The sequence below is a fragment of the Pelodiscus sinensis genome, chromosome 14 (genome assembly GCF_049634645.1).
Source record: "Pelodiscus sinensis isolate JC-2024 chromosome 14, ASM4963464v1, whole genome shotgun sequence".
In the NCBI taxonomy this organism is placed as follows: domain Eukaryota; kingdom Metazoa; phylum Chordata; order Testudines; family Trionychidae; genus Pelodiscus; species Pelodiscus sinensis.
Window position 1 is genome coordinate 18043183 of NC_134724.1, and position 14618 is coordinate 18057800.

The window sequence follows — 14618 nt, forward strand, 5'->3', positions numbered from 1 at the left end:
TGACATCCTCACTCAAGGCATGCCAAGTACAGTTCTGCTGCCCTTCACTCATACAGTGTTCAGGCTGGGGACCGAATGGCTAAGTAGCAGTTCAGAAGAAAAGGACCTGGGGATTACAGTGGATGAGAAGCACTGTAGTGCATTTCATTCCTCCTGCACTCAAAGTGAGTTGCAAGCCAAAACCAGCCAAAGCATCCCTGTCTTCTGAACATCTAGGGAAAGTAGGTGTGTCTATGAAAATATGTTTGTTGCTCTCTGCTGGACCCAGAATTAGATGCTGTACTACAGATAAGGCCTCAAGATCTGCTGGAAATGCTCCTCCTAATGCACCCTAATATGCCATTAGCCTTCTTGCCTACAAGGGCACACTGTTGACTCATATCCAGCTTCTCATCTCCTGTAATCCCCAGGTCTTTTTTCTGCTGAACTGCTTCTTAGCCAATTGGTCCCCAGCCTGTAAAATGCTTGGGATTCTTCTGTCCCGAGTGCAGGACTCTGCACTTGTCCTTGTTGAACCTCATAAGTTTTCTTTTTGCCCAATCCTCCAATTTGTCTAGGTCACTCTGCACCCTATCCCCACCCTCCAACATATCTACCTCTCCCCCTAGCTTAGTGTCATCCGCAAACTTGCTGAACATGTAATCCATCCCCTCATCCAGAACATTAATAAAGATGTTGGATAAAACCAGCCCTAGAACCAATCTTTGGGGCACTCCACTTGAAACTGACCTCCTACCAGACATTGAGCCATTGATCACTACCCATTGGGCCCAACAAATTAGCCCGCTTTCTATCCACCCTACAGTCCATTTATCCAATCCATACTTCCTTAACTTGCTGGCAAGAATATTGTGGGAAACTGTATCAAAAGCTTTGCTAAAATTAAGGTATATCACATCCACCGACTTCCCCATGTCCACAGAGCAAGATACCTCATCACAGAAGCAATCAGGTTGGTCAGGAATGACTTGTCCTTGGTGAATCCATGTTGACTATTCCTGATCACTGTCCCCTCTTCCAAGTGCTTCAAAATGGATTCTTTGGGGATCCCCTCCATGATTTTTCTGGGGACTGTGGTGAGTCTGACCAGTCTGTAGTTCCCTGGATTGTCCTTCTTGACAGTGTTATACTCTGGCCCTCACACAACAGTACTTGCAATGACCCAAATATACAAACACATAATTTTCTCATGGGAATATTAACTGCCAACACAAATAATATGATTCAAATAATTGATACTGCCAGGGAGAACTTTTAGAGTCCAGATTCTGATCTCCCCATGTAAATCAGGAGTAAATCTGGTTGAATCATTGATGTGTTCTGCATTCAGAATCAACCCCAGAGTCTATAAGGACTTGAGAGTTTTAGCTGAATATGCTATGCACCTGAAAAAAAAAGGCTATGATTCAGCCAATTCTGTAAGCTACAGGTTCTGAAATTCAAGAACTATATGAAATCATTCAGACATTTAAAAACCCAGCACTTGTGGGATCTCTGTTGTTCCAGTTTGACTGTACTCCCCCAGACCAGTTTTACACATTCATCTGTTCTGCACAACAAGTGCCTGGCATTGCATTACAACTATTTTTCTCTTTGCAGGCTGTTTCAAAACCTTCTAGATCGCTGAGCACTGCTCAGTTAACACATGCGTCTTGTGGCTCACCAGCTTCCGTAATATCAAACATTGTTTTGATGAAAGGCCAAGGGAAGGTGAGAGATTCATGAATGTTTATGGTAACAGAATACTAGCCATCTTCCAAGGTGTAAACATACACATCACTGCACGGTGCAAGGAGGTGGGATGTGGGACAGCAAGCCTTGCATTTCTGGGTAGCTGGTACCAATTCAGACCTGGCCAGCAAGTGATTAAAAATCACCATCTTCTGCCACCTCTTTGGTGGTACGTATGGTATGTTGATGGTCAAAGGCAAGTTCCTAGTAGACACATGTCCTTATCATACAATCACTGCTATAGCTGACATTCACCGGTATCCTTCTGAACAAACAGGGGGCACTGACTGAATGGGGTCTGGAGACTTCCTGCTAGAGGTGCTCCCTCCAAGTCAGAGCTGAGACACAGTGGTGGACTGGCAGTGTGGGAAGAATGCACTGCCTGTGCTGTGTCTAACCTGGAGGTAAATAAAGGACTGCAACCTCCAGAAGCTTTAGATTAGTCACCTTTCACAAGCAGCAAACAGTCACATAGCCAGACTAAAGCTGAACTCTATCCTATTAGGGGCTGATTGCTCTCTACTCCCAGCTGACTTAACAGGAAATGAGGGAATTCATTACTGTGCAGGATTGTATCGTTAGCACAATTTGTCATCAGCTCGATTCGGATTTTGCAGGATTTCATAGCACACTGACTGTACTCTAAGTGAGGGCTCACTTTCCGTGCACGTGCATATCTGCCATTGAGGCTAATGGTAATTGCATGTGTGCACAGTAGCTGGAACTTGTTCTCCATGGCAATATCTCCCCAGATTGTTTATATCATCCGGTTTAACTGGGCCTTGCAGCATGGATCATTCTGATAATTTGTTAAGCCAGGAAATGCCACAAGATGCAGCTGGTGGTAAAGCATAGTTATATAAACGTAACCTTCAGTAAAATGATGTACACATGCATAAAAATAAAACTTAGATTTACAAAGGCCATATTTAGTGATACAGAGAGAAGGCAATTGCTCTCAGACTTATAAATAAAAACACCAAAATGGGTGTTCTTGTTAGGGATGTTAGATATAGTGTAATTGAATAGTCGTCTAAAATATTATCAGTTGCATGACTATTTAATAGTCCCTGGGGATGGGGCCAGCAGCCAATACATTCCCGACCCCACTTCTAGGGAGCCACCTGCCACCCCACACTACTGCCTCTGTATCGCCCCTTGAAGAGCCGAAGTGCAAGGGAAGCTAGTATAAAAACCAGCTTCCCTTGTGGGCCAGCTGCCTGCCACCCTGCACTGCTGCCTCTGTCTCAGAGGCAGCAGTGCAGAATGGCAGCAGCCCCTATCCACAGGAAGCCGAGCTTCTCATGGACAGAGGCAGCAGCGTGGGATGCGGAGCAGCCTCTGTCTGTGGGGAGCTCCAACCCCCCACAGACAGGGGCTGCTTCGTGATAGCTTCCCCTGCTCCCTGCCCCTCTTGCCCCCACTGCTGCAGGGGGTGGGCAGGAGGCACCACGGAGCCGGTGATGGGGGGAAACAGCTTTTAAGCCAGCTCCCCCCAGCACCAGCTTCTGCTTATCCCCTCCACCCCACCTCAGTAGGAGCCAGCAAGGGGAGAACAGGCAGCAGGTCTGTGGATCTGAAATGCGTGGGTAGCTGCCTTGAAAATTGGTTCCCTGTGCACATCAGTTCCAGCCTGCCCCCTCACCCTCTGTGCTTCTGCCTTTCTATCAGAGGTAGCAGTGCGGGGTTAGGGAGTGGGGGGCAAGTGGATCCAGTGCTCATGGGGAGCCTGTTTAAAGCCAGTTCCCCATGGGCACCGGCTCCTGCTCTCACCCCCCCCCCATGCCTCTGATACAGAGGCAGCAATGAGGAGGGAAAATGTGTGTAGTCGACAAGATTAACCGATAAGCCCAGGTTAGTCATTTAATCATATAGTCGACCACACGTTGACATCCCTAGTTCTTGCTCTCTGTCTGGCCACATATTTGTATTCGCATTTGTGATTATGTTTGACTTTCATTTGCAACTTGGGATGCATAAAATAGGGAAGCTAGACATTAAACACAGTCCTTCCAGGTTTGTAAATTCTCTAATAAAGATCTCTTTCTCAAATAACAATGTCTATTTCAGATGTAGGGACAACTATTAGAAAATCCTTCCCTGGAGATCAATAAAATAAATTATCATCATCATCTGTATTATAGTGGTAATTTGCACTTCTATAGCACTTTTTATCCAAGGATTTCTACTTGATTTACAAATAATAATTTTGGTTCACAAATACTAATTAAGTAAGGTCTCTACTCCAGGGGGAGGTGGAGAAATTCTGCATAAAAAAGTTAAAGATTCTGTGCACAGAATTTTAGAATTCTGTAAAATGCTGCATATTTTATTTATCCAAACATACAATATAATCATACCAATTGCCATTTATTTAAAAAAATACCCATCAGCAAGTGTGTCTGTAACAATTCAGCCAACAAAAAAGATTCCAGGAATGTTTTTCTTGACAAATCATTTTCTTACTAGGCATATTAATACAGAATGTAGATTAATAAGTCATTTAAACTACAATATGGAAATGTATTTCCCACCTTCCCTTAAAAACGGTGCAAAGGCAGAGGAGAGTCAGAGGCCAAAGGAGAGGGATGTAATTGCTGGGAAGGTGCCTAGGATTGAAACTTGAGAGTTGTTGGATATGAGTGGGAGAAGCATGGAACAGTTTTTTGAGGTGTGTGTGTGTGATGGGATTGTTAGAGAGTTAAGGTGCCAACTCCATGCAGATCCTGTCTGACCTCTAGCCTCTCCCATCTAGACAGTCACATCTGCCCCCATCCCCATGTGGCCCTATATCTTCCTCCTCCTGTCCCCATGTGTCTCTGTACTCCCACTTAGCAATTCTCTGCCCTGCACCCTCACACATCTCCCATCTCCATTGTCTTTGCACCCCCACTCAGCCATGCCCATTTTTTGGGCTCTGCACCTCCTTCCCAGTCAGCCCCTGCTCCAGATTGTCCTCCCAACTAGCCCATCAGAATCCTCATCTATATGGCCCCCCAGCATTCCCATCTGTCCTGCTCTGTCCCTCCTCACTGGGCCACACAGATAGGGTGCTATGAGAAAGACAGCCTTTTGTCTTCCCTATTGGCTGCTGATCATTATGGCTGAATGCCCTCTGTTCTTGTGCCACAGCAGCCACTGGTGGGGAAAAAAGGCATAACTTCAGTGCCTCTCTGGCAATTCTGGGGGACACAAATTCTGAATGTGGGCTGGGGTGCAGAATTCCCCCAGAGGTAAGTCTTAGAATGTCTGGTGTTCAATTTAGCAGGTCTAGTAAAAAATGCTGAGGGTGTCCTGGTCGGCGCTGGTACTCCTCACTGTTGCGAAGAGTAAGGGAAATCAACGGGAGTGTTTCTCCCCTTTGACCTCCCGCTGCGGGAATGGCGCTGAAGTTCGGTTTACGGTACATCAACTCTGCCTACATTATTTACATAGCTGGAATTGCATACCGTAAGCTGACCATTCCCAGTAGTATAGACCTAACAAATAACTCACCCAAGGCCACACATTATGTCAGTGTCAGAAGTATGGCACTTAATCCTGTGTTCTAATCATTACATGTTACTATTACAGCACATATATAGTATCAAACTAATTGCTTGTGACTTTTATAAAGAAGAATGTAGGTGTTTAACTGAAAATTTAAATTGGAGATTGTTATATCCACCTTTGTTTTAAATATTGTAATGAAAATGTTAATGTCCATCAAACAATTCTGCTAACTGTTATCGTCCATGTGGAAAACAATGTAACCATTATGAGAAATAAACATTCTCTCTCTCTCTAATAATTTAGGGGTTGGGCTTCAGTATTGTTGGAGGGAAGGACAGCATTTATGGGCCCATTGGCATCTACGTTAAGACCATCTTTCCAGGTGGAGCTGCTGCGGCTGATGGAAGGTTACAAGAAGGTAGGAGGTTACTAAGAAAAAATATTTAGAGTGCTTGATCGGGTGTTTTAAAAGTTACTAGCACACAAACAATATCAAACGTTTAAAATATATAACAAAAGAGGATCAGGTTGCTTGTGAGGTTGGTTGGTGACAAAGGGGTCAATTCTAGCTTAGGTTGCCTATGAATGAAAGTTGTTTTCCCCTAAATATTGTTCGGTGACCATTAAGAAATGAGATGGCAGTTTAATTTCATTGCCTGAATGACAAATGTCTATATTCTCATTGGCATTGCTCCTTTGTTTATCTCAGGAGAAAGACTAGTGACTCAGCTACTCTTTTAGACATTATAAATAGAGCAAGGCAGGAAATTGGAGTGGGAAATCAAATACATTTGCTGTTTCCCTTCAACCCCCATTTTCAGTGAATTTTCAACATTCACCTGTCAAATTCAGTATTGCTGCCATCAAGAGAGCAGAAATCATCAGACAGACACTCCCAATGGCAGGAGGGTTTTTTTTTAAAAAAACAGATCATCTTGTTTAGTGTATCTTGACTTTTTAAACTCTCATTGACTCCTTTTCCCCTGTGATAATTTCAGGCTGAAAGGTAACCTTTAGTGACCACTGAAATGCAAGCCTCTCCCAGGCTGCTCAGATGCAGATGCCACTTACCCAATCCTGACCACTGAGCTAGGAGAACGGCCAGCTGTTTCCTCTTATTGCTCTGACCCCAGAGCAACACTTCTTCACCTAGGAACTACTAGCACCACTTCCCCAACTCCTGCTCCCCTAGGCCACACACACTACTCTAGGTTACACTAGGGATGTAAAAGAGTAGTCAAATAGTCGACTACCCAATAATCCTAAGCTTATCAGAGACAGCAAGAGTGAAGGGGAGGGGAGAAGGAAGCAGTAGCCTGTGCTGGGGGGAGCCGGCTTTGCCTTTTAAATGTAGTAAGAGCCAGGCGGCCGGGTCCCAGACTTACTCCTGTTGCAGCTCTGTAGTTCAAATGTAGTAGTAGCCAGGCTACTTGCATGCCCAGCTCCTACTAGATTTAAACTGCAGAGCTGCAGCGGACCCTTATTGACTAATCATATAGTCAATACAAATTGTATCGCGTACACGATTAGTCATTTACTCGCTACTTAACATCCTTAGGCTACACATGAAGGCAGGGCTCAGTGACAGGGCAGGTCTGTGTCCTCAGCTCCAAGGCCGTTGCACAGATCAGTTCATCAGAGTTGGCAACACTGTGACCTTGCCTTCCCCTGGCTGCACAGAGGTGACTCCCATCATTACCTCAAGCTGGGGGAGCTGCCATTCAGTCCCTCCATCTCCCACCCTGTCACTGTCCTCTGCACCCCCACATCCTCCTGGCCACCTAAATCTGCCTCCTGCTATTGCCAATGGCCTGGTCCCTGCCCCCCCCCCCTCCACTTTTCACAGTGTCTCTGCTGCCCTCTGCAGTCCATATGTCCAGTCTAGCTCCCTGAGCCATAAATTGGTAGCCATTTTGCCTGTTGGAATGGCCTTACTCTCATTTAAAACAGGAGAAGGCAGCCAACTGCATTAAGGGCAGCTTTATTGCCACGTTTAGCTAGATAGAGCCTATCTTGTTGGCTTTGGCCCTGTCAGTAATAGTAGATGGCAGCCATTTTGGCAAAGGGAAAATTTGAGAGATGGAAACCTTTTATTCTCTTCTCATGAAGTGGGGGTGGGGAGGAATGAATCTAAAACAACTTGTTAGGATAAAACTTCAAAGGTTGGTAAAACCAAAAGTGTAAAATTGGAATAATTTCCAGTATTGGGGAGGAGTCTAACCTTAAATGCAATCTATAAATATTAAGTTAGAGTACATAACATTTATAGCAGCTTTCTAATGTCGCGAAAGGGCCCTGTCTGGTCCCACTGAAGGCAGTGCTGTATGTGGTATATTTTCATCTCCATGTGTTACTGCATTTGCACAAGGCATGATCATTCTTAAATATTTGTGTCTTACACTTTTGGCTAATAGCAATTAGTAATGCAGTTTGTTTATTCCTTTTTAAAACAGGGGATGAAATTCTGGAACTGAACGGAGAATCAATGCATGGATTAACGCATTATGATGCTTTACAAAAATTCAAGGTTACGCACCCTCCTCACAGCACAATTTCTGCCTTTACACACAAGGTGCATGTGATATCAGTCCACTCATCATTTTTTCTTTCTAGCAGGCCAAAAAGGGTCTCCTCACCCTGACAGTCAGGACAAGTCTTAACACCCCTTATTCTGCCTCTAACTACCTATCGTCTCACTTATGCCCGTCTCTGAGCTCCAGCACTAAGATAACCAAGGAAAACAGCTCTTTCAGTTCAGCTGGTGCTGCTCTCTTATTAAACACCTCCAAGCCCAATGACAGAGTTATAATGGAAGTTTCCCTGACCAAAGGTAAGTGCTAAAATAACCTGAACAAGGAATACATGGAACAAACTGATGGCTTGTTTACTTTTTGCATGTTTTTCTTCTCTTTATCCAAATTCCTCGCCTGCTTGCAGGTTTTTTCCAACTCACTGATTTAGAATCAGTGCTGATGCCTGTCAAGAGATCCAGCCAAGCTCTCTATCCATTTTTGGCTTTCACAATCCATATTTCTACCTGTTGTTCCACTGAAGCATGAGATTGACAACTCGGGCCATTGTAACGCGGGGGTTTCCTGTATAGAATAGCTGACTAACCAATTAGAATTCATGAGGTTACTTGACTATTCAGTTAATCAATATTTAACATCCTTACCCCACAACTGCTGGCTTTTTCCCCATACTCAAAACTCAACCACATACACTGAAAGAATGACTAAGTTAAGAATACTGGATGCACCAAAACAAAGAACAAAAGTAATTAAGTGTAACTGGTCTCTTGAATAGTTTGCATCAACTCTATATCAACTCAATGGCTGCTGTCTCTGCAAAGAGGAAGAGTTCTTACAAATCGAAAGGTTTGCACGACAGAGCCTTTGCAAAACCAATTTTCATTGAACCGTATCTACAACATGCCAACTCTAAATGTGGGAATTACAGTTTTAAAGGGGCAAAATGCAGGACAATGTAGCACTTTAAAGATTAACAAGATGGTTTATTAGATGTTGAGCTTTCGTGGGCCAGACCCACTTCCTCAGATCAAATAGTGGAAGAAAGTAGTTGGGGGCATCCCCCTTATACATGCAAAACACCTGCATTTGCACGTGGAAAGTGCATAGCTGCCAAGAGCTCTGTTTTTCACATGCATGTTTGAGGACACGGTTTAGAAACTATATTCTCAGATTATTTTGGTGCTCGCATTTCTTATGCATCTTTTTGATGAACCTTTTCAGAAGCTGGTGTTGGCCTAGGAATTGGCTTGTGCAGTGTCCCATACTCCCAGTGCATTTCAGGGATATTTATTCATACCCTCTCACCAGGCTCCGTGGCTCATATGGATGGGAGGCTCAGGTATGTTGAATGTTTTTTATGAGGGATACTTTCAGAATGAAAGTTTCTCATTCCCCTGTCAGATACACAGTTATCTCAGATGGAGCTCTCATCTCTCCAAGGAGGAGGCTAAGGTTCACAACATACAGGAACGGGTATCAGCTGGCAGGAAATGGGATTATAATCTAGGAAAACAGGAACTGAGAACAAAGGGAGATGCATGAAAAAATTGAGGATCAAACTAAGAGTGGCTTAAATATGAACAATGTCTGTCATGGGGCCAACTGTTGCCTTCGCCCACATAAAGTTCAAGTAAATGGGCTTTGCAGTACATAGGCCCTTAGATGGAATTGACAGAAGGAAACATTTCTGGGGACAGTTTATTCCCTTTGCTTCGACACCTTTCTCCAGGAGAAATGATTAGAGGAGCTGCATAGCCACTGGCCCTGCTCCATTCTTCCCCGGACACAAAAAGCAACCACATACACTGAAAGAATGACCTTGTTTAGAATACTCCCCTGTACCTATGTGCACCCAGAGTGTGCCCAGGTGTGGGTGGCACTGTAGCGCTCTTGCATACGTTCTACTGTATAACAGAAATATGGCTTTGCTGCATATGGACCATCTTCAACAACAGGAATTTATCCCATAGGATTTGAGAGCAGCATCACCAGATGACAACACTAGGAGCACCTGATACAATGTGTGTTTGTGCAGAACTCAAACAGTTTTTGTTTTAACACCCGTTTTGCACCCTGAATGTACCTGAAAACTCAGCTGAAAATGCCACAAGTTCTGCAACATTTGGACTGAAACTTTGAAACCCTTAGCTCCTATGTACATGTTTGGGAAGGAGGAGAGAAAGGGCACAAGAGTTCCCCTCTACTTGGTGTTTGAATGTCATTAGGAAAGACTCGTTCAACAGAGGACTGAGTTTACAATAATTAGTATCTAAGTGCCCATTATTAATAAATTACTCTTCTGCATTTAAAATAAAGGACAGACACTATTATGCAGCAGTATTGTTGGTCCGAGAATATTAGACAAGTGGGTGAGGTAATATCTTTACTGGGCCTACTTCCAGGGCCTCTCGGGCCACTTCCAACTTTTGAGGCCCCTTAATTATAATAAAAATTAAAAATGACAACACATGAAAACAAAATAAGGCACCAAAAAAAAAAAAAGAGAGAATTTGAATGTTTTTTTATGTAACAAAAGCTTTTCTAGCTTGAGAGAGTTTGTCACATTTTGGTCCGATAGGGATATGCCTAAAAATAAGTTGTGAAACTTATCAAATGCCAAAAACTTAACAAGTGTCTAAATTTGAGTCCCAGTTTGAGTATGAGGCCCAGGCCAAATGGGCCTCCTGCCCCCTCCCTCTGATTGGCCCTGCCTACTTCACCCACTTTGTATCTCAGGCACTGTTCCTGTCCTTTCTGCTCTTTCAGTAGTAAGCTTTTCACAGACCCAAAGTTATGCTAAGTTATAGGCAGGAAGGAACTCGTGGGTGTAAGCGATACTCAATAAGGCAGCCTTCTGTGTCATTTTCTGTCCTACCTTTATAATACAAAATGTGCACTACGGAATGTGCAACTGTTTGCTAGTGCCCTATAAAAACGCTAAATATTAAAAGGAACTTTCAAATACATATAGATAATGGAGGTCCATTAGAAAAGCGTGTCTTTTTTCCCAGTGCCAAATTTCCCTCAAGGCAGCATATCTGGCACTGGAAGATTCCCCCTGTGAAGGAAAGTCATCCAAAATCACTCACTCAATGTAGTAGTGAAACCAGGAACTAAAAGGCATGGCTAGGGAATCCTTACATGCCAGTAGCTTTTCCTGGCTGTCAGGACAGTTCCTGAGGACCACTGCAAACAACAGTAAGTTAGACACCAGCTTTCAGACTGCTGTTGTCTACACTGAGGACTGGACCAACAATAAACCCACCCCTGAAGTGAGTTTGCAGGATGAGAACAGAAAATAGGTCCTTTGCACTCTCTTCTCCACTTACCAGCTGCATTCAGCAGAAAATTCAGGTTCATGGAGACTGCAAACAATGAGGAAACTTCACATCCCAGTGCTGATTCCCTTTCCAGTGGTGGGCCCTAGGGGCTCAGTGAAACAAACTAAAGTAATCTGTGACCATAATAAATCTCAACCTCATGCATGTATTTTTTTTTTTGCATGGTCACAGTTATGATGGAACAATGCACTGGAAATAACAATGGAAAGTCTACAGCCACCCATGCTGGATTTTTCTTTTTATCCCTTTGTAGGTATGGAGATGAAATCATAGAAATTAATGAAGCGCCAGTCCAAAATATGACACTTAATGAAGTTTATGCTCTTCTAAGTCACTGCAGTCCTGGTGCTGTGCAGATTATTATTAGCAGACACCCTGATCCACAGGTAGCATTCCACATTATTCTGATTCCGAATAAAGCAAATATTAAGAAACTACTAACACTAACACTGGTAGCAGAATCTGGTATAAATTACAGCTGTCAATTAATCTTGACTATTCGCATTGTTAAACAATAGAATATCAATTGTAATGTATTGGATATTTTGGAGGGTTTTTCTACAATTTCAAATATATTGATTTCTATTAGAACACGGAATATGATGTGTAGAGTGCTCACTTCATAGTTTTGATTATCAATATTTGCACTGTAAAAATGATAAAAAATAGTATCTTTCAGTTCACTTCATAAAATGACTGTAGTGAATCCTCTCTATAGTGGAAGTGCAAATTACAAATGTAGACTTTTTTTTGTTACATAACTGCACTCAAAACCAAAACAATGTAAAACTTTTAGTTCCTTTAAGTCCACTTGATCCTACTTCTTGTTCAGCCAATAACTAAGGACAAACAAGTTTGTTTACATTTACAGGGGATAATGCTGCCTACTTCTTATTTACAGTCTCACCTGATAGTGAGAACAGGTGTTCAGATGGTACTTTAGTAGCCGGTGTTGCAAGGTATTTGCGTTGCTAAATGTTCATTTGTCAATGTTCATGTTTCAGCCACCATTTCAGAGGACATGCTGCCATGTTGATGCTTTTTAAAAGAATAATGTGTTAATTAAATTTGTAACTGAACTCCTTGGGGGAGAATTGTACATCTCCTGTTCTGTTTTACCTGCATGCTGTCCTATATTTCATGTGACAGCAGATGATGACTCAGCACATGTTCATTTTAAAACTTTCACAGCAGATTTGACAAAATACAAAGAAGGTACCAATGTGAGATTTCTAAAAATAGCTACAGTACTAAACCCTAGATTTAAGAATTTCAAGTGCCATCCAAAACCTGAGAGGGATGACATGTGGAGCGTGATACTGTTTTTTTTTACAATGCAAAAATGTATAATAAAAGATAAATATAAAGTGAGTACTGTGCACTTTGTATTCAGTGTTCTAATTGAAATTAATATATTTGAAAAGGTAGAAACTATCCAAAGTATTTAAATAAGTGGTATTCTATTGTTTAACAGCATGGTTCATTACAATTAATTTTTTTTATTGCTTTACAGCCCTAGTATAAATCAGTCTGAGAAATAACAACTTGCTGATACACATGCAGTAACTCTTACTGTACCTAAGATATAGGATAAAGTACAAACCCAAGCTATATAAATGCAAAATAGTGAGCTGTCTTATGTATGGAGAAATATGAGGTGCGAGATCAGCAGGGAAACTATTTGAATAAAAAAAGTAAAGAAACAAGTTTTCAGGAACAATTATATGCAACATATGCTTCTTAGAAAACAAGAGTATCTGAAACTCATTCAAGAGAATCTTCTCATTGAGGAGTATGAGCAGGGAAAGATGAAATGCACATCAAGAACAGAATGTGAAACTCGATAGTATTGATTTTAAGCTGCTCTCCTTGAATGTAATTACAAGGCAGCATAATATTACCCAGCCAATTCTTGCTATTAGATTGAGTGATATGAAAGAAATATTTTATCCTTATGGTATTTTCTTTTAAAAATGCTTTCTAGTAGTCTATTAACTATTAACACGGTTAATTTGAGCAACAAAAAGCACACCCTCCAGATACAGGTTGAATCTCTCTAGTCCGGCACTCTGATCTGGCAACATCGATGGTCCAGCATGATTTTAGTTATCAGATGTCCACTTATCATTGTTGTGGCCAAGTTTTCCATGGTCCAGAAAAGTGTATTTATAGCCACTAGCCCTGGCTCTCAGTGTCCTTTGCTGCCATTTAGCTCTAATTAATCCCTACATGTCTTCTGAGAGTCCATAAGTAATGGAAGTGTTGATAATGCTGCTAGACATTATTGACCTCCAAGAGTGCAACAAATTCTCTAGTTCAGTACCAGTCAGGTCCTGGGAGTGCTGCACTAGAGAGGTTCAGCCTGTACCCTATAATGGCAAACCCAGATTTATGTATCTTGTACAATGGCTAAGTTTCCGTTTATTCTTGAAAAATGTTCCATTTATCTAGATTGTCAATACTGAGGCTTCAGCCGCACTGAACATATATTACTAATTAAACCCTACCTCATGCATGCAATCCTTGCTCACAAGCTTATGCCTATTAATTTCATTGAGACTGCTTGCCTGCATAAGGGCTATTTTTGGGAGAAAGCGTTTGCAAGAATGGGGAGTTGTGTGATGAGCCAATCTTTTGCTGAGCTTTGCAAGACCCAGAATGACACAACATTTTGTAGGTATCCGAACAGCAGCTAAAGGAAGCTGTGGCACAAGCTGTGGAAAACAACAAATTTGGAAAGGAGAGGCACCTATGGAATACCGAAGGTAAGGGGACTTCATTCAGCCAGCTGAGACATTATAACTTAGCATTGACTCAGATACCAAACTAGTCAAGTAACCTGGAGCAGAAGGGAAAGGAGGAGGAAAGAGTGTAGAGCTATACGACTGAAATCCATTCTCAGACACACTGCCAGAGAATGGTGTAAAAAGTGCAAGACATCTGGCTGACCTCCAACAGTATGTCTACACCCCAGTTCAGATAGACAGATGTGTGTTAGGAGGGCTTGAGCTTGCACACTAAAGCCAGAGTTGTGGACAGTGCAGCTTGGGCAAAGATTCGGCTGGGTGTAGTGGTGATGAGCTTGGATTGTTAGTCGGAGTCTCTGTTTGAGCCACAATGTCCACACTGCTATTTTTAGCATCCTAGCGTGAGCCCTGTTAACACGAGTTTGTCTTCTCAGACTGGGAGGCTTGTTCCCAGGTGCAGCGTAGCCCAGCAACTGGCAACTTAGGCTAGTGAGTGGGCTGCATGAGTAGCCCTCCATCTTAATAAGCCATGAGATTGTGGTAACCAAGATAGCAAAACTACCCTCTCCCAGAGACTAACCGTGCTGCGTACTTACAATTTGCAGGCTGTGCCATAGCAGCACCTTGATTGGATTCCGAGGGAGCGCATGACTCTCAGTCCATGTTGGGTGCAATCAGCATGCATCTCACTTCACTTTACATGCATGTCACTTTAGTAATACCTGTAGGAAAAAAGTAACTCAGACAGAAACCAGTGGAATCTGGCAACCTTCCAC

General features: G+C 42.6%; 1 protein-coding gene across 3 annotated transcripts in view; it reads left to right on the forward strand.

The window, feature by feature from the left end:
* IL16 (interleukin 16) overlaps window positions 1-14618 on the forward strand; it is an 83441-nt gene that overhangs the window by 47075 nt on the left and 21748 nt on the right. For all 3 annotated transcript variants that reach the window (XM_075897118.1, XM_006139266.4, XM_075897117.1), the window contains 7 exons: window positions 1600-1710; window positions 5527-5641; window positions 7677-7750; window positions 7840-8053; window positions 8976-9093; window positions 11349-11481; window positions 13773-13860. In XM_075897118.1, coding sequence (XP_075753233.1) covers window positions 1600-1710; window positions 5527-5641; window positions 7677-7750; window positions 7840-8053; window positions 8976-9093; window positions 11349-11481; window positions 13773-13860 — 853 coding nt within the window. The remainder of the gene's footprint in view (window positions 1-1599; window positions 1711-5526; window positions 5642-7676; window positions 7751-7839; window positions 8054-8975; window positions 9094-11348; window positions 11482-13772; window positions 13861-14618) is intronic.